This window comes from Nomascus leucogenys, chromosome 25 (genome assembly GCF_006542625.1).
Source record: "Nomascus leucogenys isolate Asia chromosome 25, Asia_NLE_v1, whole genome shotgun sequence".
Lineage (NCBI taxonomy): Eukaryota > Metazoa > Chordata > Mammalia > Primates > Hylobatidae > Nomascus > Nomascus leucogenys.
In genome coordinates, this window is record NC_044405.1 from 14,765,471 (window position 1) to 14,792,488 (window position 27,018).

Sequence of the window (27,018 nt, forward strand, 5' to 3'; positions counted from 1 at the left end):
TCCCTCTCCGCTGACAGCTAGTGCTTTGAACTCCAGAGGTGTTAAATGGCTTGGGAACATAATTTCAAAACGGACAGTTGGATAAACACCAGAATAAGCACCAGAAGATGACAGCGGAACCAAGGCTCGAGATGGGTCGGCTGACACCACTGGGCGCTGAACCTGGCTGGAAGCTTCCTGGCAGCGACAGCGAAAAGGGAACACCTGTCGTGGGCGCCCTTGTTTCATTGTCAGTAAGAAGTAGAGCAACTGCTAGACGCGCTCCACAAAACCCTGGACGCACTTGATACACACCCCACCCCAGCAAGCTCAAGTACCCTGTGAACCTGGACGCCCGCCACCCCCAGGGCTGGCAGCGAGGAGCTCTTCAGGGGGCAAAGCGACTCCGGTGGGGCCAGCGCCCGTCCTCTCTCCTGCTGTCCGGACACCCGGGCACGCGGCGACTCGGCTGAATTAGGGCGTCCTGCAGCTCCCGAGGCGAGGAGGCGCTCGGCCTTTCCGTTCTGCCCTCCGAAGGCAGAGAAGAGGTGGTCCTCGAGTGGGAGTCAGTTCAGGCTGCGGGCTGTGCCACGCGCGGAGGTCCGGGGACCCCATCGCCGCCTCCCCGAGGCCCGCCCCGCCCCTTACGACCCGTCCCTGCAACCCCCCCGCGTGGGCTTCCGGCCGCGGCGACCCCTGCCCGCGCTATTGCGCTCGCTCGTTCGCTGACAGAGGCTTCGAGGGCGGCAGGGCGGGGCTTCGGCGCCGGGGGCGGGGCCTCCAGCGGGCGGGCGGGGTTTTGGCGCCGCGAGGTGGCGGCAGCAGAGCGGCGCAGAAGGGAGGGGGCGGCTGGCCGCGCGGAAGGAGTGAGTCACCTGACCGCTGCCCTCGCCGCCCGGCGGGCGCTCTCGCTGCAGTCAGTCGGGCCGCGCCGCGCCTCAGCTCTGGTGAGTAGCTCGGCCGTCCCACCGGCCCTTCTCCGGGAGGGTTGGCGCGGTCAGGGCCGCGGGCCTGTAAGGGGAGGCCCGCGGACAGGTCCGGGGAAGGCGCGGGCGGGCCGGGGGCGGCTCTTTCTGGGCTGGGCTGGGCGGGGCGCGGGGGGCACGTAGCGGGGCCCGCGGGGGGCGCCGGCGGCCGGGATCCTGGTAGTGGCCGCGACGCCGGAAGGGGCGTCCCGTCGGCGGCCGAACCCCCTGCACTCCCGGAGCTGTTGTTTACCCGCGAGCGCCGTACTTTACCCGGGGCGGGCGGGGGCTGGGGGCCGCGGGGTCCCTGCCCCACCCCCTCTCCCCGCCCTCGGGCGCCAGCCCGGCCCCTCGCCCGCGGCCCGCCCGGGCTGTGACACATCAGCACCGCCCTCGCGGCTGGGGCCCCGTATTGTCCTCCGCCGCCTCTCACCGCATGCCCAGCCTCGCGTCTACTCAGCCCGGTGCGTGTCGCGCGTGGAATCGCGTAAGAAAAGCCGAGTTTGTGGCTGGGGAGAGAAGGCCACCGTGCTGAGCTGGATTTAGCGAAGGCTGGTTTTGGGGACTGGAGATCCCAGGACTCCCTTTGTTGGAGTTTTGCCCACGCGTTGTAATTAAGCCTCGCACAATATGGTGAGAGTGGGCGTTGATTCTGGAGACACCAGCTTTGTGCTCGTGTAATGTAACACGCGTGCCGTTGCTTTCTCATTCTTACACGACAGTTTCATGTCATTGAGTAGAATTGTGCGGAATGCTTTTATGGAGTGAGGCTTCTGCGTTAAACTTGTGCTGATTCCAGGTAAAGTGTAGTAGTAATTGTGAGAGAACGTGTATGGGGAAAACGAGCTACAATGTCATGCTTGGAGGAACAAAGAATGTTTTGTAGGATGCTTTGCTTTTTGGAGAATTGTGTAGGGTTAGGGACTGTTACCCATGGAGGATGCTGTGGGAATTTGGTCATATATTTGAACACCCTTTACATCAGAGGGTTTGCATTGAATGCAGTTCAGAAGGATAAAGGGTGGAAATCCCAGATGTGTTAGTGGCAGAGCGCTTGAGCGCTTCACATAGTCAAGCCGAGAAATGGGAAGAGGTCGGCTTGCTTCTTCCTGGTCTTTGGGTAGTGGTGCAAGGGCTGGGCTGGGCTTGAAGGCACTTGCCACTTCTGCCTTTGGACATCTTAAGCCTAGGGAAGAAAGGCTCCCGGTGAGTCAGCTTGGAGTATGGTGACTTTGGTGTAGTGATTCTTGTATTGTTGTTTAACCTATGGTTCTGTCAAGTGGTTTACTATTGTTCAGTATGTTGGTTGGTTAACAAGGTAGGATGACTCTTTAAAAAGTTGGGTTGCTGAGTCATTCGCTCCAGCTTGAGAGGTAATTAGAAACAGCTGGTGCAGATACTCTCATCACATGCCTCCACTATAAAAGGCCAAAGAGCGCTCTAGAGGGGTTGCTTCAGAAGGCTGAAGAGGACCCAGCTGGGGTTGTTTTGATACAGGTTATCAGTGGGTGAAGTGGGAGAGCACTCTTAGGCAGTGGCCAATAGCACTGAGGCAGGTTTGAAGACAGAGCCTCGTGACCTGCTGTCTGAGAATAAATTTGCGCTGGAGAGAGCTAAAACTGGGGAAGAAATTTGCAGCTAGGGGTAACCCAATAAAAAATATTGTAACAAAAATACTACTTTTACTGGACTTAGTTTCCTTTTTGTGGTTTTTGTTATGTGGTCTATTAAGTTTCAAGCAGTGAGCTTAATTTGTGCGTCATAAAAATTTGGTTATGAGTACACGGAGGGGACTTGCTCTGTTTCTCATGGCTCTTGGCTTTTCATGCATACACAAGAAGTTTCAAGAGTCAGAGGGGAGGGTAAGCACAATATGGGTGGAATTAATAGGTCTCACTGGGTCAAGTCTCGAAAGAGCTGTTTAATGAATGGCCAACCATAAATACCTGTCTCATTGTCTTGATTATATAACACTACTGCCTTTACACCTGGTGTCATTGCTTCTTGCTTTACAAAGGAGCATACAACCCAAATATTTATGAGTCCTCATTGCAAACAAAGTTGAGGAGTGGGAAATGTAGAGCTGGGAATTTGGCCCTTTGGTGAAAAAAATGATGATTCCTATTAATGGTAGTTCATTTAAAATATTTTGTATTAGGAAAAACGATTTATTTTGTTCCTTTAAGTCTGGGACAACAGGAGATTAGAAATCATGAATTTTGTAAGTATTAGGGCCTCCAAGGTGGGGTACAAGGAGGTTCTTTTGGAAATAATATATTAAAACTTTTAAAAACTTTAATATAAGAAAGACATTAAGCTTAAAGGTGCAGACTAACAATAGTGCATTCATATTATATAATGCGCATGCATGTCCTCCACCCCTTTGTTGCTGGGGGAACATAGCCTGTTAACCACTGTCAATAACGTTCTTTCAACAACTGGAATGCTTTTTCTTTTAACTTATGGTTTCCTCCTAAGAGTTCTTTCAGACTGTTAATATTCCATGTGAGTTTTATTTTATAGGTAGTTCTATTGTCTGTATATTTTACTTCAGAAGCTTGAGTGTAAATTTCTTGTTACATTGTTGATATTGGGGATGGAAATACAAAAAATACAGAATTTCATTTGATAACCTGTATTTTGAATTTGGAGACAAGCCCATTCGTTGGTTTGTTTAATGTATGTGATCTGAAGTGCAGTGATGTGTAAAAGGGTGCAGTGGAAATACTTGAAGATAATCTACACATTGGAGTTTAATATGTATATCATATTTAAAAATTACTTTGTACTGTTACTCCTTGAAGTCTGTTTTTGTTTGTTTTTTTGCCAAGCTTACATTCTCTTAATGAAGATTAATAATAAGACTATTCAGTGAATCCCTTGGGAAGTGGCATTTATTCAGAATATTAACCTCCTACTAGTGCTGGGGGCATGTGGTGGCGGTGAGGGTGGTTAGTATTTACCATTCAGTTAAATCTCATGTGCCATGTGCCTTCTACACACCTGTACTGTGAGAGATGATGCTCAGAATAACAGTTGCAAAGCCTGTTAAAATTACCACTTGTCAGATTTTCTCTTCATAGCGCTCATCTCTCCATGACTTATGTTTTAGGAATCACCACCTCTCTTCTAATTTTCTGACTAATGTTCTGTTAATGAGAGAATTGTCTTAACCCTAAAACCTGCATTCCCTGAGCATTCTAAACAGAGGGTTTATTTTATGTGGTGAAATGATGATTTTCGAGATTGTTTTGTCATATGTCAAATGAGGTAATGTACCAATGGCAAAGGTATGGGTAATTTGAGTGCAATTCCCCAGAATCCGTGCCCCTTGGAGGGAGTAAACATTTCGGGCCTGCAGATAAAACACTGACTTACACTAGCCTGAAGCCCAGGCACCTGGCTTACACAGTGCACTAACATAACTGAAGTCTGGGTTTGATCACTGTACAGTTGACAAAGAAGCAGTAAGGTTAAAAGTAGATCTGGAGCTAGACTGCTTAAGGTCAGGTTCTGAATGTGTCACCCACTTTAAAGCCTTGGGCAAGCTCTTCTACCTGGTAACTAGTGCCTCATTGTTTCCTCTGTAAAACAGGGGTAGTGATAGTAGAATCTATATCAGAGAGGTTGTTGTGAGGATTATATGCGTTAATACAGGGTAAGTGGTTAGCACAGTGCCAGCTTTATAAGAAACATCAGTAAGTGTTAGGTGTTATTATCTGTTGTTCAGAATCAGGGAAGTACTTAGTTACACAGTGTTTTGTAGCTGTTGAGAGCTGAATCGCCGCCATTGATCACAAGTGAGACTGGAAAAACAACCTGGGGAACACTCTTACGTTAAGTCAGTAGCACTGTCTCAAACATACATCCAACTTCTGAGGGCAAGGAACACAGAACATAGCTTTTTACTTAAAAGAATCTTAGTCTCAGCGGAGTGCTTGAGGTAGTCACTAACCAGTTAATTGAAACTGGCTTTTACGAAATAAAAACACTTGCCATTCTTTGGCTAGTCTTCTCCACTTTGTAGTTGACGTTGTGGCCTGGCAGCTTTAGTAACCTGTCCACCCCTCCCTTCTTGTTAATACCAGAACAGAACTAGTTTCTCAGTACATATTCCTGGGCCCTATCCAGTTTGTTGGAAACATTTAGAATGTAAATTTGTATGCTAATTAGTTTCTTCTAAGTATTATGTTTTCTTTAGGTGATATGCCTATACTAATACAGAAAAATTATCCATGAAATGGGATATGAATACAATGGACGTATTTACCGTATAGCTTTTTGTACCTGTTAGTAATTCAGAAAGGTTGTTATTTTGACCATTCCTTCAGCCAGAGTCTAAGTTTCCTGATGGTGAGAATCTGTGTCTTTCTGTTTTATCTCCTGTGGCACTCTGAATGTGCCTTGGCTGTGTTTCTTTAATAAACTGTTGGTTGCTGAACTGGGTGGTATGATATGCGTTCATTCTAGTTCTGTGGTTTTGAAACTTGGGAATGTTTAACAGATTGAAGGAGAGAACATCGTGTGTGGTACCTTGTAAGTGTGCACTGAGTTGAAATTCTTTTGATTATTTAGCTTTCTACTTTCTGTTTTTATCATTGGTGCGATTATTGAGAAGGCAGCTGGAATTAAGTCTAGTTCATCTCCTAAGATAGACATAAAACTTGTGACTTATTTTTAGCCATGATTGGCTTAGAATTGAATTGAGCAAAATATAATTTGGTTATCTAGATGTTAAATGTCTTATATGTCTAATACTTTGAATATCACTCCTCTAGAACAGATTCTTTGTTTTATTTAGGATCAGGGACAGGTTAGAAAATATTCATAGGATAATAAAAAACTGCCCTGAAGCAAACACGAGGAAGAAGAAATAGTGGTAGCCAGAATCTTGGTTGTTAATGACCAGTGTAGGAGCACAGTAGGCATGCAGTGAAATTGGCTGGCAGCTGGTTCCTTTCTCAGTACTGGCACAATTTAGAAAATGTTACATTAATGCATCTGAAATTTTATGCAGATCATGTTATTTGAAAAATGAATGTAAACGCTTTTTGCAATGCCTTAGGAAAGTCATTGTTCAAACTAATATTTTCGTAATAAACTAATTATTCCCAGTTTTTTTTTTTTTTTTTTTTTTTTTGAGATGGAGTATCACTCTGTTGCCCAGGCTGGAGTGCAGTGGCACAATCTCGGCTCACTGCAACCTCTGCCTCTTGGGTTCAAGCAATTCTTCTGCCTCAGCCTCCGTAGTAGCTGGAATTACGGGGCACCCCCCACCATGCCCAGCTAATTTTTGTGTTTTAGTAGAGATGGGTTTCACCATGTTGGCCAGGCTGGTCTCGAACTCCTGACCTCAAGCAATCCACCCGCCTTGGCCTCCCAAAATGCTGAGATTACAGGCCTGAGCCACTGTGCCTGGCCCCATTTATTCCCAGTTTCTTTCAGGTAAAGTTATTTTCACTTTTTAAATTTATCATTTTTTAGATCAGATCAGTCATAGTGGACAGTTGCAGTCTACTTCCCCATCCCTCATTAAAGTGGAATTACACTAAAAAAGGTTTTCAATTCCTTTGTAGCCTGGACATTCGTAATAGCCTACCTCCAAGGCTATAGAGTAAATAGTATAGTAAGGGAAATATCCCTTCCTCCCCCTACACACCTTTTTTCCTGTTATCTCTTCTTTTTATTGATTTGTCTGCCTCCAGGACCTTAGGGAGGTGTCTTTGTCCTAAGGAGGTGAACTCCTCAGGGTCTTATTGAAGAAATAGGGTGACCTATCCACCCAACTTCCTCTTTACTGATATCTTCATATGCTTAATGCCTTATTCATTTTCTAAAGTGTGCCAGCATCTTTTGGAAGTCAGCTAAATTAGTGCAGTTGCTCATCCATCAGACAGTTTGTTATAAAATATGTGGCTATAAAAGATTGAATAAATTTATTAGGTTGTAATTTCATTAATGCGTATTTTATATAAATATTTTTTAAAATGTACAGTGGTTATCTGATCTTGGCCCAGGCCTCTTCAATTTCCAGTGTACCTGATGTCTCTTTATCGACTGTTTTTCTGAGGTGTATTCTCAGCCTGGCTCTGGATACTCCCCTAGGTAAGAGTCATAATTCGGGTTAAAAGAGGTAAGAAAAAAAAAAAAGCTTTTGGCTCTTGTAATCTTGTTTTTTTTTTTTTTTTTTTTCTTTCACATTAGCAAAAGACTGTTGAAGTAGAAAGCATTTTGCCCAGCTCAGTCGGGTCCTTTGCTGGCATGCCTTCAGTTTCAGTTGTCATCCAGAGAAGTCAAAGGAAATGCTACTTGGGGATGAGCATGTAATTACGATTAACTTTCTCTACTTCGTTGTCTTTTTGTGGTAAAAGACTGTCACAAGTGCTGTTCAAACTATAGGTATTGTTTTTTAGATTTCTAAAAAGTGTATTTTGTCTCTGAGGGCCTCCTGTCTTTGGACTGGTTTGTCCTTTTCCAGACCCTAGAAAGCCTGGGCCACCTTTTCTTCTCTGAGCAGGTTGGCAACAGCGGTCACAAATAGCAGAGGAGCTGAGATTCTAGAGAGCTGTCCTACCACTGCTTCTCAGATGCCAGTGTGGAAACAGCCTCCTTTTTGTTGAATTAGCTTGGAACAGCTCTCTAATCTCTGAAGAGTGAGGAAAAACTGTGTTTTTAAGTTTCAAGGCTAAGGCACTTTGTTCTCTTTTCTCCCTGTTGCTGCTGTTGTTCTCCCCCAACTCACACAAACACATACTTAACTTTCAGTGTATGTGGACAGTAGGGTTGCTAAATTCATTTCAGTATTTTTGGCGTTCCTACATGTTAGGCATTTGGTTTACATTTAACTTATGAAACAAATATTTAGGCTTTTATAAGCCAAGAGCTTTTCCAGATTTTGGCAATAGTGAACTTTTCAGAAGTTACAGTCTAATAGACAGGCAAACCATTCCCATAGCGTGCTATAGTAGCAACAAGTAAAATGTGCTGTGGAACCATAGACTATTAGAAGCCTAAGTTTTGGGAAATCAAGAAAGCCTTAGGGATGTTTAATGATGAATGCATAGGTTAGTGGAGGAAACAACTTGTATCAACTCAATTTGAGAAGCTTAGCTGTGAATAAGAGTAGAGAGAAATAGATTTTAGTAGGGAGAAGTTGGGTCAGGAAGAATGTGTGTGTGTGTGTGTGTGTGTGTGTGTGTGTGTGTGTGTATTTAAAAATCCAGTCAATGGAAAAAGGTTGAAGATGCAGGCAACGTCCTTGTTTTGTCCTTGGCAAGTTCCTCTTATGGTTGCAAGATGGCTGCCACAAGTTCAAGTGTCACAAGAAAATATGACTTAAGTTTCATGGAAGAAGACACACTTTTTTTTTTTTTTTCTAGGTTGTTTCTATCAGTGAGAAAAATTTTTCCCTAAAGCCTCATAGTAGATGCTACCTTGTCCCTCTCTCCTCTCCTTCATAGGTCAGCATTGCACACAAGCCAGTGCCTAAATGAGTCAAGGGCAAGGGGAATAGCACCGCTGTGATTGGCATAAATGGATCATGATTCATCTTAGGTTGTGGCTGGGGTCTACTTCCTTGGGAGTTGATGGCCCCGGGTTGAGGGTAGATATGTGAGCACAATCAGGGTTTGGTTAGAAAGTGAGGGGGTGAATGGTGTTGTGCAGTTAACAGTGACATCCTTGTCTACTAGTTCTGCCACCACTACACTTAGATACAAACTTCAGAGGAGAAAAAGAAAATGTGCTTGTCTTTGGATTTGGAATTTTAGGTGACTTTTTTTCCTTTTATATGCCATTTCCTTCTATGATCAAGTAGCACTTTTACAATCAAATCAATGGTTTATTTAAAAATTATTTAAAAATTGAAAATGCCAATTTTGCCAATAAATATATATAGAAGAAATAAATTTTTTTTTCAATACGTTAAACATTTCAGAAGTTCCCTGCCATTGTCTTATTCCTTTCAGGGAGAGGAGAACATATAATTATATCTTGTAGTTTCTGATTATGTGTATACTAAGAGGACTACTCTGTCCCTCAGTCCATAGTGCACACCCACCTGTGGTCTCTATGGCTTGCACTGAGTGCTGAGGCCAGCCTGGCTCAGATAGAATTGTTAGTTCATTGGCTAGATGGGTCAGGATTCTTTAGAATGCAAATTCTTGAATCAGGAGTAAAAACAGGAACGTCTTCCCTTTTCTACACACTCATTCCCCTCCTCGAAGGGAAAGCTGTCCCGTGGTTAGCTTATTCGTCATTCTTTTCAGACTTTAAAGTTAATGCCACCTTAAGTTTATACAGTATTCTTGTAGTACTCCTAACTTTTCTGTTTTGCTGTATGTGTACATTGTAGAAAGATTAAATCAAGCTAATTAGCATGTCCATTACCTCACTTACCTTTGTGTGTGTGTGTGTGTGTGTGTGTGTGTGTGTGTGGTGAGAACCTTTAAATCTACTCTCTTAGCAATTTTGAAATACATTAGGCTCCCCACCCACTGTTTAACTTTCAGCACTTTGTTACCTGTGGTCAAATGAAGTCCAAAAGTATTAAATACAATAGATATTTTGAAAAAGAGACAAACATCACATTCACATAACTTTTATTACAGTATATGGTTATAATTGTTGTATTTTATTATTGTTAATCTCTTACTGTGCTTGATGAAAAAGCATAGTATATATATAGGGTTTGTTACTATCTGCAGTTTCAGGTATCCACTGGGGTTCTTGGAATGTATCCCCTGTAGATAAGGGGGACACCTGTGTATGTTGTTACAAGTGTGGTCACTGTGTAAAAAGCACGTTTATATTTCATTCTTGTTCCTTCTCAATCCCAGGTTTGGGTGCTTCCTGTGCTGTGAAAGGCAGACAAATAATGTAAATCCTAAACACTTGAGTGTTGTAAATTTACAAAATGAAAAGTAATTGCTAAACGGTTGTTTCTTTTTGAGAGTAACAAATAGACTGTGATAAATGGCCAGAGTAGGCTTCTGAACTGGTATTATTTTTTTGGATAGAATTTAGAAAGACTTGTACTACCAATATAATTTTTGTTTCAGATAAATGCAGTAGTATTTACCTACTCAGTAGTTCCTCAAATGCTATTTAAACTGAGATATATTTCAGCTTTATTTATAGGCTGCAAATTGTTCCTTATTTGGCTGAATCTTGTGCTTATGATGTAATGAAAAGTAGTTACTGAGATCACTGGTGCAAAATCTGTAGCTTGGAAATCCTCGTTTTAGAAATGATTATTTTGACTCCCAAGTTAAATAGTAAAAAATAGACTTATGTTTTTAGTTTTAGCTATGTATATTGAGAAACTGTGGCCCTACGGTGGCTGTTAGGGATTAGTGGATTAGGTTGTTTTTAAATAAGGCATTTCAGTTTAGTATCTCTACTTGAATAAAACAGTTTCAAATTTGTAATTCATATGATATACCGATTGCCGTACGGTAACTTCTGCTTTGTTTAATTAAAATTGTTAACATTCTTTTTATACTCTTAAGCACCTCTCCCCACCCTCACCCCCCTTTTTGACTCAATTTTATTGTGAGTTGGTGTATAGTTAGGAATTTGAAGAGCACTTTTTTTGTTTATTTTATCTTTTCAGTTACTATGCATACTATGTGTGTCAACTCTTAAACCTACAGGGGGTCATTTTGGCCATCAGCTAGTTTTAGGGCTTTCGCCTCCTAAAGAATACGAATTATGGTTATAATTTTTACAGTTTATAAACAAGATGGCATATGAAGAATCTTTATTTCATTATGAACATAGAACATGGATGCTTAATCCTCTATATTGAAAGTAACTTGTAGTGAAATACTTTCTGCCGTTCTTTTCTTCTAGTTTTCCATATGTAGTATGTATAACTATAGACCTTGATGATATAAGTTGAGCACAGTTTAGTGTCAGGTTCCTTTCAGTGATGCATGAGATTGGTTATATAATCTAGTGAGTGTTATTTAGAAATTAATTCACCAGACCCGGGTGTGGTGGCTCATGCCTGTAATCCTAGCACTTTGGGAGGGCGAGGCAGGCAGATCACCTGAGGTCAGGAGTTCGAGACCAGCCTGGCCAACATGGTGAAACCCTGTCTCTACTAAAAATATGAAAATTATCTGGGCATGGTGGTGCTCGCCTGCAATCCCAGCTACTTGGGAGGCTGAGGCATGAGAATCGCTTGAACCTGGGAGGCAGGTGTTACAGTGAGCCAAGATTGTGCCACTGCACTCCAGCCTGGGTGACAGAGTGAGACTCTGTCTCAAAAAAAAAAAAAAAAAAAAAGGAAAAGAAATTCACCAAATATTGATTAATAAGGGGAAATTTGTTGTTCCACAAATGCCCATTTAATCTGTTTGTCTAATAGTGTTCATTCTCATCACACACAGGATACTTGGGGTATTTCTTGTACTCCTTGTTCTTCCATCCTTCGTCAGTTTTACCTTTTCTTCCCCCACATACCACTTGAGTCATGTAACATGAATTGAAATGTAATATTTGGACCTGGGAGCAGAGACTTTTTCAGTCTTTAAATTATTGCCCTTCTCAAGCCTTTAGTTTCCTTATCTGTAACAGAAGCGGGTCATCATCCTGGATGAATGTGCTTTTTAAATTGGAAATTCTTTAGGTCTGTGAAATTAGCCGTTATTTTGGGCAGACTTGTGCAATTTTAATATTTTCATTTTATCTTGAGATCCTTATTAAGCTTAACTGAATTTTTATTATAGGAAGTGTTAAGCCAGGTAATTTACGGACGATCACACAGTTGATGATATCAGTAGAGCGTTAATCTGATTATCCAGGGCTGCTGGTAGCCTTAAAATAACCTAAAACTTGATTTCCTGTTGTCCTTAATAATTCTGTGTGTTTGTTTAACACTTCATATTTTTCAGAGGGCTTTGTGAGACAGATAGGGTGGGAGCTAACTACTTAGGCTATCTGTTGAGTTTCACACATGCACATTTGCCCTTGTTCACATGGCTAGACTTGACTTGATGGGTCTTTCCTCCTCATTTTCTTATAGCAGGGTTCTCTCATTTTTTTTTTAAACACCAAGTCTTCTTTTTATTTTAGGTTTCTATAAAATTTAATTTATTCTTTAGTAATTGATTGTAAAGAATCTGCTAAGTTTTAGAGCCCATCAACTTACCATGTAGTGACAAACCAATTATCTGCTGATGACTGTAGGAAATATCTATTCTAAAGGGGGAAAATGTAATTGGCAATCTTTGGGAGATTTCACGACAATCAAAAATAAATGTGAACTATCTTTTTAACCAAGGCACATTTTTTGTTTGTTTATAGTTATTTATTCCAACATTTTTCTGATTATAAAGTAGTATGTATTTATGGTTAAGAATTTGAATGCAGAAACAAAAATTACCTAGATCTTACCATGGTAATATTTTAATATATAGCCTAACAAGGCATGGTGATGGTGATGAGGGTGGCAACCAAGATTTCTGGACATACTGAATTGGTGATGCCTGTTAGACATACAGGTAGTAATTTGAGTATGCAGTTGGCTATATGAGTATGAAATTCAAGAGAGAAGTCAAGATTGGACCAAATACGAATATGAGAGTGTTCAGCAAGTCAGTGAAGTGATTGTGTCTCCACTCTGGGTCCAGATGTGTTCACCTAGGGAGTGTGTGCAAAGAAGAAACCAGAGGATTGTGGTATCCTGGAAGCCAAGTGAAGATAAGGTTTCAGGAAAGGAATGATCAACTTGTTAAATATTGCTGAGATGCTGTGTAAGAAGACTGAACATTTGCCATTTGGTGATGTGGAAGCTGTTGAGCTTCACTAAATGGTTGCCACGGAGTGGAGGGGAAAAGGCTTGTTTGAGTGGGCTCAAATGAAATTGGGAAGAGAGGGAAGAGACAGTGTGAGTATAAATGGTTCCTTTTGGAAATTCAGTACAGGAGAGCAAAGAATTATAGAGCGAGGGGTATAAGGAGGGTCAATAAATTTTAAGAGAGGATCCATTCATCAGTTCCATTAAAGGCAAATGCAAAATTTTATTATGTGCGTGGTTTTCTGGTGGAAGTTCAATAGATTTCATCAGATTCTGTAAGGCAGAGAACCAGTGCTCTAGTGATCTGGCAGTTCAACAGCCCATTTTTCTGGAGGATACCCTTACATTTTTAACTGATTTAAATTAATATTCACCAGTATTAAATAGTATGTGTAACATCGTACCCAAACAAGATGTCTTTCTGTATTTTTTCTTTCCATCTCTTAGTTTTGTTAAAATCTTTTTAGTTCAAAATTTTCTTTATCAAATGCCTTTTCTATTTGAAGACTCTCCTAAAAAGTTATATTAATACTTGCAACCAAGTTATCAACAATTTACATTTAACTAAGTTTTGCTACTTTTGTTTACTATCTATTTAAACATTTTAAGTTTGTGTTTTTAGTAAAAGTAATACTCGTCGGTTTTTTTTTTTTTTTTTTTTTTAGACGGAGTCTCGCTCTGTCGCCCAGGCTGGAGTGCAGTGGCGCAATCTCGGCTCACTGCAAGCTCCGCCTCCCGGGTTCACGCCATTCTCCTGCCTCGGCCTCTCCGCGTAGCTGGGACTACAGGCGCCCGCCACCATGCCCGGCTAATTTTTTTTTTTTGTATTTTTAGTAGAGACGGGGTTTCACCGTGGTCTTGATCTCCTGACCTTGTGATCTGCCCACCTCGACCTCCCAAAGTGCTGGGATTACAAGCGTGAGCCCCCGCGCCCGACCTTGTTGGTTTTTTTTGTTTGTTTTTTTAAGTACAGAGAACAACTTTATCTGCTGCACCTCACCCCCTAATTCTGCTTCAGAGTTATGTGCAATGTTTACTGATTTCTGCTATTTAATTTTTTTGGTGGATACCTCTGTCTAAAATGTTTATACCTCAGTTTATTTATCAACCTAAGACGTTATCTGTTGACTTGCTATTACTGTGGATGATGATTTCGTTTACTATCCCCCGACATGTATTTATAATCTTATTCCACTTCTACTCTTGATCACCTCTGCAACTCCAGCTCTAAACATTTTTTTTCTATTTCTTTTTCTTGTCTCATTAATCAAAGGCAGTGCCTTTTGACTCTGCAAATTGTAAGTTGTATGGAAATACCATTCCCATTCTCCCTGATTCTATCTCCCAGCCTGCTTTATTTTGTCAAGGTTAATAATATTTACATTCTATGCTATAGTTATAATTGAGAGTCTCATTATTTGTCTATTCTAAAAGTTGAAAAAAGTCACAGAGATGTAAAGTGACATGCTCAACTGACAGTGGAGTCCTCAAGTTATAAAGTGCTATTAATCTTTTGTGCTGTCCACCCATAGGTATCCCTAGAGCAGCTAGCTGCTGTTTAGCAGTTTCTGGAAAAGTCTTTATGTCCTTACTTGTGCTCCTTGATAACAACTCTGTCCTCATCTTCAGCCCCTGGTTGTGGGATTTTAGGGGTATCTGAGGTGTAAGTATTTAGAAAGTGGTGTAAACAAACCGTGGAGGAGGCTGAGTTGGGAAATTTTACGTGTTGGGGGAATTTTCATTCTTTGCTTTTTTTCCCCTCCCCTCTTTCTTGTGGGAGCCTTAACTGGGATAGTAACAGTTGCACCCACCTCTCTGCCCATTAGTTGCTCATCTTAGAAAATCTACAGTTAAATCATATTTAGTGGCAAAATACTTAACACTTTCCTTATATGGGAATGAGATGAGGATACCCACTGTCACCACTCTCACTATTCAGTCATTGCAATAAGGGAAGAAAAAGAAATAAGCATAAAGATGGGAAAGAAGTAAAATTGTCTCTGTTTGCAGATGACATGATTGTGTGCATAGAAAATCCTATGGAATCCACAAAGCAGCTATCCAAACTAGTAAGCAAATTAAGTAAGGTTGCAGAATTCACTGTTGATATTTAAAACGATAATTTTGTTTTTACACAATAGCAACAAAACAAAACAAAAGAGAAAATGAAGTTTAAAAAAACCAACTCTATATGCAGTAACTATAAACATTAAATGCTGAGGAATAAATTTAGCAAAAAAGCTTCACAAGCCCTTTTTACTAAAAAGATCATAGTAATGCTGAGATAAAGAATGCCTAAGTAAATGAAGAGAGATGCCATATTCATATACTGGAGGACTCAGTTTTTTAGATGTTGGTTCTCCCCAAATTGATCTGTATTTTCATTGCAGTCCTTATCAGAATTCAACTAGCTCTTACAGTAGAATTTAATAAGAATTAAAAAGCCCAGAAGAATTAGACATTTCACAAAAGAAGATATACAAATGGCTAATAAGCACATGTAAAGAGGCTCAACATCCATTACTTATCAAGAAATGCAAAGTAAAACCACAGTGAGATACCACCATACATATCAGGATAGGCAGGATTAAAAAGATGACAGTACTAAGGGTTAATGAGAATGTAGAGCATGGCTGTCCAACCTTTTGGCTTCCTTGGGCTGCATTGGAAGAATTGTCTTGGGCCACAAATAAAATATACTAACACTAACGATAGCTGACAAGCTAGAAAAAAAAAAGTTCCATGCATGATTTTCATGCTATCTACCACCACAGATGAAGCAGAACAGTCCTAACATTCAAGGGGATGGACACGTCTTATGTAGAGCATTCTCATTAATTGCCATTCATTGGAATTGTCATACACTGCTGGTAGCAAGATAAAATGATACAGTCACTTTGGAAAACTATTCAGCGATTTCTAAAATGTTAGGCATGTGCCTATAATATGACTCAGCTCTTCTATTCCTAGGTGTTTACCCAAGAAAAACACGAAATATATGTCCATGCAAATGTTCATCAAAGCTTTATTACAATAATCCCAAATTGAGAACAATGCAAGGGTACATCTTTATTATAGTAGTCCATCAGAGTCAAATGGATGAACAAATTGTGGCATATCCATGTAATGGAGTGTTATTCTGTAATACAAAGGAACATCTGATGTATGCAACAACATGAATGAACCTCAGAAACATTAAGTGAAAGAAACCCGAAGAGTACATAATATGTGACTCTGTTTGTATAAAAAGAAAATGCACATTAATCCATAGTGACATAAAGCAAATTATTGGTTACCTGGAATCAGGCACAGGGAAGGGTACATGTCAATGCCCTTGGAGGAAGGGGCGTGTGAAATTTTGAGGACTGATGGAAATTTTTTCTTGGTTGGGGTGGTGGTGGTGGTTTTATGCACATATACTATTGTTAAAGGTATTGTATTGTATGCTTTAAATAGATACGGTTTATTCTATATAAATCATACCTCGAAGTTGTTTAACAAATAGTGACTGACAAATGCATGACAGAAAATATGTATTCAGTAAATAAGCTTTATTGATGTGGACCAATTCTAGTTACTAGTTCACATTTTCATAACAGATAACAATCCTATTCAGAATCAAGTAGCAGCCAAATATGTTAAGCAAATAAAAGACTTCATTGTTTCTTAAACTCTTTGTAGTAAGAAGGTATAACAGTGGAATCTGTTAGTCTTGTTTTGGTTCTGGAGCTTGGATTTCCTGTGTTCCTTCTCATCTTTGTTCCTGTATTTACTTCCAAGCTCTTCTAAGCTTATGATCTGGAATTATCAAAGTTGGATTTGTTCATTTGGGAAGTAAAACACCATTTATTTTTGACCTCTGAGGAGTCTATAACTTTATCAAACTTCTCTAACTGTTCAGACTCTTCTCCTCTAAGCTTAACCTTAGTTTCATAATTTCAAATATGGCTTTAGATCCAGCAACTATAACAAAAGGTCCATGATTTAACCATATAGTTTTTAATATTAGGAAAAGTAAATGAAAAGTCTTGCCTGTATGGGACCTCACATGATGTTGTAATAATCATGAGCTGCAAAAATTGTAGTGATTCCCTCCCACCCCATTTTAAAAAAAGTGGTGGCATCTTTAGTTATATAACAGTTCTAATGTAAATTACTAGATTATTTACCCCTCTAACAATGTCATCATTTTTGGTGTTGCTGTAAGCTCCTCTGCTACTTACCTTAGTTCAAACTTTTTTTTTGTTTCCCATTTTCATTCAGCCTTTTCAAAATATATTTGTCGGTGTACCTTATCCAGTAATAATTAAGGCTTTTCTTAAGGCTGAGAGAAATAACTTTAGAAAATGTGATTATCAAATACAGATGTTTGAACAGTTATGATATTTAAGCCTGTAAACGGTTAAAGAAAATAACAACTTGGTCATGGAGTTACTCTTCCAGGCTCTCCTGGCAGGTGAGTCGGGTCTTAGGACCTTGGGAAGAATGTTGTCTTAAATTACTGTCCTGAATTAAGTTTCCACAGACTTTTTGATGTTAAGTTTTTTTCAGAATTACAGAATGATGAAAAGCCATGTCTTCAGAATTTTTCTTATGGGAATCTCCACCTTAAATTTAAAATCATTTTTAAAATAAAGACCCTTAAAGGAGAGTTAAGGGTGTAGACACAGGATACTGTTGGATCTTTGCCATCCACTTGAAAAATTGAATATAAGGTTCACCTAATTTCAGAAGAACACTCAAACTTTGGGCATCTTAGGTGTATTATAACAGGAACTGACTGGCTTAGGGGATTTTGAAGCTTGGGCTTAGGGAGCTTAGCTTTCTTAGCTTAGGGAGCTAAGAAAGATGTCATAGTAAGAGGAATTTGCCTGTCTTCTGAGCCATTGAAGACCCTTCCCTGAAATTGAGTGAGGTGAAAGTAATTGACAGGTTGATGAAGGTGATGTTAGGCAGAATCAGTGAGGAGGCAAAGGTGGAAATTCCAAATAGCCACTAGAAATGTGAGAAGGCAGGTTTTGAGGAATGGACTGGGCTGCAGATCAGGGCACTGCTTTTATAAAAAGGCTGGCACTTGCCCATATGCACCGTTCCTGATGTCCACTGGCCACCACTTGTGGCCAACCACACACACACACACACATACCCTTGACTAACAGAACTATTTGTGAAATAATTGTTCTCATTAATTGAATATTATGGTTAAATGAAAATTGATCAGGGAAGTAGTTTTTGTTTGAAGACTTACTTCAAATAAATACCTTTCCAGATGTCCACATTCCTGGGTAAATTGATTATAATGATCATTATTATCTTTTTTATCTTGAGGCATCATTCTCATTTTGAACATATCTAAGTTATGTTCTTGAAGGGACAGTCTTTGTGTTTTCATGGCACTTAGTGCATTGTGTGGCACAGCTAACACTTGTAGGAAGAACATTTGTCATTGTTCAGTGAAGATAAAAAATGTATGGTAGCCTTTTTTAAAAAAATAAATTTGAGGTGTTATTTATTGTACCTTTCTACGTTGAGAATTAAAACACAACATAATCCATTGAGACTTGAGATAGATAAAATTCTAGCTCTTTTGCACACAAGGAACTTTATACAAAGTTATCTTCTGACTTTCTGTTACATGAAATATTGTAGACCTGGTTCCGTGATCACATGTTCACCTTAGGTTTTTAAAAGTTTTTTTTTCCTTTAAATAAATTATCTTTAAAATTATATAATTTGATAAAGCCACAGCATCTTGTTTTCTGTATGATTTTGATAGCAAAAATGTCAAGTAGTAACTATATCAAAATTTCAATTATGTGCATTCAGCAGAGAGCAGAAGTTATTTCCAAATTGAGGTGTAGGAAGCTTTAAAATGCTTATTCATCCTTTATCAGCACTAGTGAATGAATTGGCAGTTTCCTAAGGTCAGCAAACTTTTATTTTGAATGATAACAATAGTATTATTTCTAAGAATATAGAAAAATGCAGGCATAACACAGGAGTCTAAATTTAGTATTAAGTTAATAGAATTTTAGATTCTGGAAGGCTGGAGTGTTTTTAGGTTTGAGAAATGTTAGAAGGTGCATGATGGATGTTAGAGGACATGAAGGTGCCGTTCTTGTCTGATGTAGTTGTTACATAGTTATTGGGTAAAAGTGGATTGCTGACCACTTAGATGGTTTCCAGGATTAGGAGAAATGATTTTCAGAACACTTCTGTAGTTAATGAAAGCAAAGGGCAAGGTGTTTTCATTACTGTAGGTCATCTGTATCGGCCATGTTTATAGTTGCCAATCCTTGCTCTTTTTTGGCCTGTTGTTGCAGGTATGTCTTTGACTTCTAGAGGGATGAGCTGGCCTCTTTTTTGTCCCTCAAGTCGCTGGAAAAGCTATCCAAGAAATTTTCTCTGAATGCCTGGCTCAGTGGCATTGTTCCACATATGTTGGAATAGGTGACTGGGCTGTGTTTGGAAGAAGATCTAGATTGGGGTCCCTAACCTCTGGGTTGCACAGCAGGAGGTGAGTGGCTGCCCAGTGAGCATTACTGTTTGAGCTTCACCTCCTGTCAGATCAGCAGTAGCATTAGATTCTCATAGGAGTGTGAACCTTATGGTGAACTGTGCATGCGAGGGATATAGGTTGCGCGGTCCTTATGAGACTCTTAATGCCTGATGGTCTGAAACAGTTTCATCCTAAAACCATTGCGCCTGCCCATCTGGGGAAAATTTGTCTTCCATGAAACCCATCCCTGGTGCCAAAAAGTTGGAGACTGCTGATCTAGATGATCTCTGTTTTGTTTCTGTATTAAAAATAAGAAATTACTCATTCAGCAGCATGTACCTGTGTTGGACCAGGTCCAACAGGTATGCTTGGGTTATGGCAGGGAACAAATCAAACAAAGTTGTGACGTTTAAACAGAGAACTAAAAGGTGAGGCATCAGCAGGCTGAAGAGTAGAAGTCCAGATAGTGGCCACAGTGTATGTGGAGGCCCTGAAATCAGTAGGAGCTTGGGGCCTATGGAGCAGGAAGGAAGAGACAGTGAGGCTAGAGAATAGCAAGAGAGGGGGGCAACGGCTTGAGATAAGTCTGGATTAATGGATGGAAAACCCAACTACATAGGACTTGAAGACATGTTAAGGATTTTGAAGTGATCATAAGCCATTTATTTGGAAGATGATGTAGGGTTTTTGTTATGAAGAGAATACATTGGAGGGGGTCAAGAGGGGCTTTAGGGGTATAAGGCTTTCGTTAATATTAACACCACTAATAACAGCTAATATTATTTGTTGCTGTAGACCAAGCACTGTGCTGTGAACCCTTTTCCCTCATCATCTCATATAAACTTCAGAACATCTCAGTGAGGTGGTGTTTTCTCTACTTTATAGATGAGGGAACCGAGACAGTGAGGTTAAGCAACTTGGCCAAGGTCATATAGCTAGTAGTGGCAGAGCTGGGATTTGAACCCAGACAGTGTAAGATTGTAAATTCTGAGACCCTAAATCCTGTGGTGTTTGCCACTGGGCCTGTATTTTTCATTGCGTAGGTGATGGGCCATTAGTGGGTCTTGAAATTGAGTGGATTACAACTGGGATTTAAAAAAAAATTGAATGGAGTAGAAAGTATCAGACTACTTGCATGTAATAAGCATAAATATTGATATGTGAAACTTTATTTTTATTTTATATAACTAAACTTGTACATTTGTGAGCTTGTGAGTGTTATAGAAGGTTAAACAGCATTTTTCCAGGCAGGAGCTGATGATGGCTTGGATTAGAATTGTGCTGATGCAGATGGAGAGAGGTGGACCCCAGTGTTAAGAGGCAGAGGCAGCAGGACTCAGTAAGAGATTGGATAGAGGTGCCCAGCTGAGGAAAGAATGAGGAGTGAGTCCCAGATTTCTCGTGTGAACAGCATCAGTCACGGTGCATGCTGTGCTCAATCCAGTTTAAGGGAGACTGATCCTTCTTAGAGGGGTCCTCCTGGATGGCTGTTTTACTACCTGAATCTCTAGTTTCTCTCAGCTGCAGCTGACAGGACTTGGGGTTGGCATCTCGTCCAGGGGCAGCAAATCTGTAAGCTGGCTCTCAACCCACGAGATGATGTGTTGCTGAAAACTGCCTAAACAGATGTTGAGCCAATAATTAATTCTCTGGAATTTGAGGCGAATAGTCAGCCAGCTGGTGGCAGGATGAGAAGTGGTGGGCCACAGATGTAGTTGGGCTATTAGCAGCTCTAGGGTGAAGATGTAGGAATTATTTGTGTGGAGTCACCTTGAGATCCAAAGAACCTTTAGATTTCAGTTTCTAAGGCCCAGAGTCATTCTCTTTCTGAAGCTCAGGTCCAGTTTTTTTTCTTGCTCTCTCTGCGGTCCATTTCTGTATTCTCAAGCATAACCTTTTAGTAATATCCAGCTCCCCACATTGCTGCAGTGAATCTCCATACTGTGCGTTCAGCTAGTACTAACTGAAGACAGAATGATGGAGTAGTTAAAAAAATGTCTGATGGCAATTCCCCATCTTTGTCTTATTGGTCTTTTGATGTTGGCCAAGATACTTCTTCCTGAGCCTTGGTTTCCACATCTGTAAAATTGGGATGATAGAGGAGCATCACAGGGCTCTTTTGAGGCATAAATGAGAGAAACTCTATCTAGCACTTAGCTCAGTGCCTGGTGAAGAATTAGAGCTTAATAATCTTGCCATTGATAGTTAACATCTTTAGGATAGTCTCTGGAGAGACTTAAACGTGTTCATTAACAAACACTATGGGAAGGAGCCAGCATAGAGGGAGAGGTTGGATATATATGAGACAGGGTGTTAAGAGAAGGTATTGGATCCCAGAGAAGCAGGGATGGCATGGGATTAAGAGAATACATTACAGATTGTTTTCAACAGAAGAGGGAATGTGGTGGAGGTGGTAGGAGGACTGTTTTTTCTGAGGTTGGGTCCCAGTCATGGTGATTTGCCAGGAGAGATGCTGATATCAGGAGGAGAAAAGTGGCAAGGTAGAAAGCTATTATAGAGAACAGGAGACAGAGACATACCAGAAAACTGGTGAACAGTACCAAGAGCCTGCGACTGCGCATTGTGAATTTATGACACCAGTGCTGTGTTCAAAAGAATGATGAGCTATAAAAGTAAGATTAGTATAGTTTTGAAGGGTGTGCATCCTAGATACCAGGAAAGAATAAGGAGGCTGGGAGCGTGGGTACAGGGACATAGTAGGGCAGGTGGTCAGCCATGGAGTCCGGCTTGGTTGGGAGGGCAGTGTGCTCTGGGCAGGGTATAGTCTTGAAGAAAGAAGAGGGCAGTGGTCTGTGTGTGGTGCCACCCACAAAAGATATATAACTTCTTTGATTGATGGTTTTCCCTATTATTCTTAACACTGATTTCTTGTGTTGATAACTGAAGTATTAAGACTAATTGCTAAAAATAAATTTATATTCTTGTATGGGCCCAAACTGGAGTTAGTTCTAGTGTTTAATTTTGAAGTTACCGGTGATTTTGTGTGGTATGCTGAATCAGTAAATAAGCTGTGATCCTTAACCTTGGGACTGAACTTCAGTAGTCCTTATTTCTCCTTTCATTTTTGTTTGGAGTATGTAGCAAATCTGAAAGCAGTACCATTTACTCATTCACTGACCATTTGAAGGCTTCCCTTGTGTCAGGAGAACAGAAGTGAATGACGCAGGGATGTTACCGTGAGGCATCACACGGATAAAGGCCAATAAGCTCCTCACAGTATCATCCCTTCTGGCCATAGGGTGCTGGAAGAAAATATTAGAACTTCTCTTTTAACCTGTTACTTTGAATTTCTGTGTTTCTCAGAACATATATATCAGAATAGTAGCACATGTCTGAAAAATATAGATAAGCATAGACGTATTGGGGGTACTCTTGTTTTTGCCAGTAGTGTGTATGTGATCAAAAAATATTTGGAGGCTATTATATGTTAGTGTGTATTTTAAAAAATATAAAATTATAACTTTTTGTTAGCATTTTGAGAAAACCTAGTTTCTGCATGTTATTAATGAGGTAGTTTTACTTGCCTGTATTTGTAGTGTGAAATAAATCTTACTGTATAAAAAGACTTACTACCAAGATCTGGCTTGACACATTTCAGTCATTTTCTTCTTTGTGTTGGAGGAACTTTATCTTTTGTAGAACAGTGTCCCTTCTTATAAGACGCTAAATTCACTCGCCATCTATCAGATGTTGAGGAATGGTGCGTGGAGAATGTGGAACAGCACATGCCTGTTTTACTATCAGTCTCATCCCAAGGTGTGACCTCTGGGGACCTTCCTTCTTACCTCTCTGGCTGTCTCTCCTGCCTTCTCTCTCTCTCAACTGTCTCAAAACAATAGGATTGGGATGCCACCAGAAATTCCCTGCTCCCATCTGTTTGCTCAGAGTAGGTGGTTTCTCAGTGTGTAATGTCTCACTTTCAGAGAGCCATGAAATCCTTGGTTCAAAAAGTTCATCCTTCCCTCACTCCAAGAATCTTTTCCGTAAAATTAGTTAGAAAAACTGCATCAAGAACCTATTTTAAATGAAGTATATTGAATAAATGCCTCTAGGTTGTTCCTCTGGAGATTTTTTATTTTCATTTTTGTTTTAATGAGTATGTATCTTAGCCTATATTTGACACTGTCATTTTTTAACAAGATGTTATTTAAGTGAAATCTTGCATGTGTGTTTGCAGGTTGATGATAATTAGAAGCATGCTTTCCACTGAACTTCCCGACAACATTTGTTATGCAGAATGTCTCTGAGTGAGAACTCGGTTTTTGCCTATGAGTCTTCTGTGCATAGCACCAATGTTTTACTCAGCCTTAATGACCAGCGGAAGAAGGATGTGCTGTGCGATGTCACCGTCTTTGTGGAGGGTCAGCGGTTCCGTGCTCACCGGTCCGTGCTGGCGGCATGCAGCAGTTACTTCCACTCGAGAATCGTAGGCCAGGCTGATGGAGAGCTGAACATTACTCTTCCAGAAGAGGTGAGAGATACATGTTTTTTGGCAATTTTAATTTACTTTTACTTAAGTTTTTTATGGTTCATAATGTTAAAAATAAAGCACAGTCTCCTTGTCAGGTGGCTATGGAGCATTTCCCAGGTTCTGCAGCAACCCTTTTTTTTTTTTTTATAGTTTTTTTAATGTAAAATCATTAATTTTGAATGTTGGTTAACAATATTGAGCAGTGGGATATAACATAACACCCACTTTATGTTATTTTTCATGAAATGACCAAATCAGGACATGCCCAGTGGATTATAGGCAATTGGAAAAGTCATGGTTTTGAGAGTCCATGGTGTGTGACATTCTCTTCTAGGGGCCCTTTCCGGTGATCAGCAATTGTAGCCAGGTGTGTTAGTCTGTCCTCATGGTGCTAATAAAGACATGCCTGAAACTGGGTAATTTTTAAAGGAAAGAAGTTTAATTGGCTCACAGTTGCACATGACTGGGGAGACCTCACAATTGTGGTGGAAGATGAAGGAAAAGCAAAGGACTTACGTGGTGATGGGCAAGAGAGAACTTGTGCTGCGAAGCTCCCCCTTATAAAACCATCACATCTCATGAGATTTATTCACTATCATGAGAATAGCACTGGAAAGACCTGCCCCTGTGATTCAGTGACCTCCCATTGGGTCCCTCCCATGACGTGGCAGTTGTGGGAGCTACAATTCCAGATAAGATTTGGGTGGGGATGCAGCCAAACCATATCATTAGGTTTAGGGTTCTATAAAACGTCCGTTCTCCCAAGACATCTCCTATGATAAGGAGGCACTCCATAAGTATTCTGTCTCCCCTTCTTTCTTGACTTTGTCTTTATGTATTGATTAGAAAAAATAAAGTGTTGTGTCATTTTTATAGAGCCTTATTTTTACATACATCTTTTTCTCTGGTCTGTTGTGCAGCTCAGGCCAACAAATATTTGAGTCCTTGTTAATGTCCTGCCTTTCAGAGGAACTCTCTTTTGGGTGGGGATGTGCTGGCTATGCTGACTCTTAGCAGCATCCCTTGCTTTAGTTAGTAACTGCTACTAGCAGAGTATCAAGGCTGTGGCGTTGGGACACAAATAGAAGTCAGGAGGAATATGGAGAAAGAATGTAGAAATCCTTTGTGTATGACAGGTCTGTGTGGGATATTCCCAGTTGGATAAACTGTAAACTAAGTCTGCAGTTTAGCTTGTTGCTGTCCGTGCCTACTTCTGTGAAATTGCAGCTACATTTTTGGGAACAGGTTGTCTGTTAGTTTTGTGGCAGAGGTCAGAGTCAATGGTGCAATATCAAGAAAATGGTAAAAAAAGGCCAACCTATGAACTAGCCATTGTTTTAAAAAAAGAACAACACATTTTATAATGGAGATGTATTAACTATGGTTCATGTTTTCAAATTATTGAATGAGACTTTCCAAGTAAAGCAAAGTTTGATTCATGGATTTAGGAGGAAAGGTATGTGCATACATGCATGTGTGTATGCATTCGTTCATTCTTTCTAATTTAATGTGTAAATCATAAGTTTTCAAATATTTGAAGTGTTTCATTATAGTGACAGTGTCTAAATACCTTATAACTCACTGTCCTAAAGACCTTTTTATTTTAACTTAGTTAAAAATTTTAATTGAAATTTTTATCAAGTGTATTAGGGTTCTCCAGAGGGACAGAACTAATAGGATATATGTATGTATGAAGGGGCGTTTGTTAAGGAGAATTGGCTCACGTGTTCACAAGGTGAAGTCCCATGATAGGCCACCTGTAAGCTGAGGAGGAAGGAAGCTAGTAGTGGCCCAGTCCGAGTCCAAAGGCCTCAAAAGTAGGGAAGCCAACACTGTAGAGCCTTCAGTCTGTGGCCAAAGGCCCAAGAGCCCTCGGCAAACCACCGGTGTAAGTCTGAGAGTCCAAAGGCCAAAGAACCTGGCGTCTGATGTCAAGGGCAGGAGGCATCCAGCAGAAGAGAAAGATGAAAGCTGGAAGACTCAGCAAGTCACCTATCCCACCTTCTTTCTCCTGTTTTGTTCCAGCCTCGCTGGCAGCTGAGTGAATGGTGCCCACCCATATTGAGGGTGGGTCTTCCTCTCCCAGTCCACTGACTCAAATGTTAATCTTCTCTAGCAGCGTCCTCACTGACACACCCAGAAACAAGACTTTACAACCTTCAATCCAATCAAGTTGACATTTAATATTAACTGTCACACTGATGTTTTCATGTACAGATGTAAGAAACAAGGCAGAGTTCCTTTTCACTTTGTCCAGTGTCCACCATTGATAACATTTTGCAAAATTGTAGTATAGTATTACAACCAGTATATTGATACAATCTCCCATAGTGTTCAGATTGCCACAATTTTGCTTATACTAGCATGTGTGTGTGCGCGGGTTAAGTTCTATGTAATTTTATCCCCTGTGAAGGTTTGTGTATCCACCACCATAGTTAAGATACTCAGCCGGGCCCAGTGGCTCACGCCTGTAATCCCAGCACTTTGGGAGGGCGAGGCAGGCAGATCACCTGAGGTCAGGAGTTTGAGACCAGCCTGGCCAACATGGTGAAACCACATCTCTACTAAAAATACAAAAATTAGCCAGGCGTGGTGGCGGGCACCTGTAATCCCAGCTACCTGGGAGACTGAGGCAGGAGAATCACTTGCAGTGAGCCAAGATCACGCCGCTGCACTCTAGCCTGGGTGACAGAGAGAGACTCTACCTCAAAAAGAAAAGAAAAGGTACTGAACTTGCCAACACACAAAGATCCCTTGTGTTGTCCTTTTATAACCACAGACATCTCCTGCCTACACTCCATGCCCTCATCCCCTTGCCCCCTTCCTCTGTGCCTAATCCATGGCAACCACTAATCTTCCTTTTCTAAAGTTTTGTCATTCTAAAAATGTTATATAAATGGAATTATGCACTATATTACCTCTTAGGATTGATGTTGTTTGACTTAGCTGAGATTATCCAGCTTGTGTGTATCAGCAATTTATTCCTTTTTATTGCTGAGTAATATTCTGTAGTACGGATGTACCGTGTGTGTGTGTGTGTGTGTGTGTGTGTGTGTGTGTGTGTGTGTGTGTGTAGCTTTTTACCTATTGAAGGAAATCAGGCTAATTCTGGTTTTTGGCTATCACAAATAAAATTGCTGTAAACATTTGTGTACTGGTTTTTGTGTGAACCTGAGTTTGTATTTCTCTGGGATAAAAGACCAGGAGTGCAGTTGCTGGGTCATATGGTAGTCGCATGTTTAGTTTTGTAAGAAAGTTTTTTTTCAAAGTGTCTGTACCA

At 40.6% G+C, this 27,018-nt stretch overlaps 1 protein-coding gene across 3 annotated transcripts in view; it reads left to right on the forward strand.

The window, feature by feature from the left end:
* Positions 1 to 764: 764 nt before the first annotated feature.
* The window catches only part of BACH1 (BTB domain and CNC homolog 1), a 63,499-nt gene continuing 37,245 nt past the window's right edge, over positions 765 to 27,018 (forward strand). Inside the window, exons 1-2 of one of the 3 annotated variants that reach the window (XM_003263825.3) lie at positions 765 to 926; positions 23,445 to 23,738. In XM_003263825.3, coding sequence (XP_003263873.1) covers positions 23,505 to 23,738 — 234 coding nt within the window. In that variant the 5' untranslated portion in view covers positions 765 to 926; positions 23,445 to 23,504. Of the gene's footprint in view, positions 927 to 7,153; positions 7,268 to 23,389; positions 23,739 to 27,018 lie in introns of those variants that run through there. The other 2 variants (XR_004028573.1, XM_030806033.1) reach the window with 2 other exon arrangements.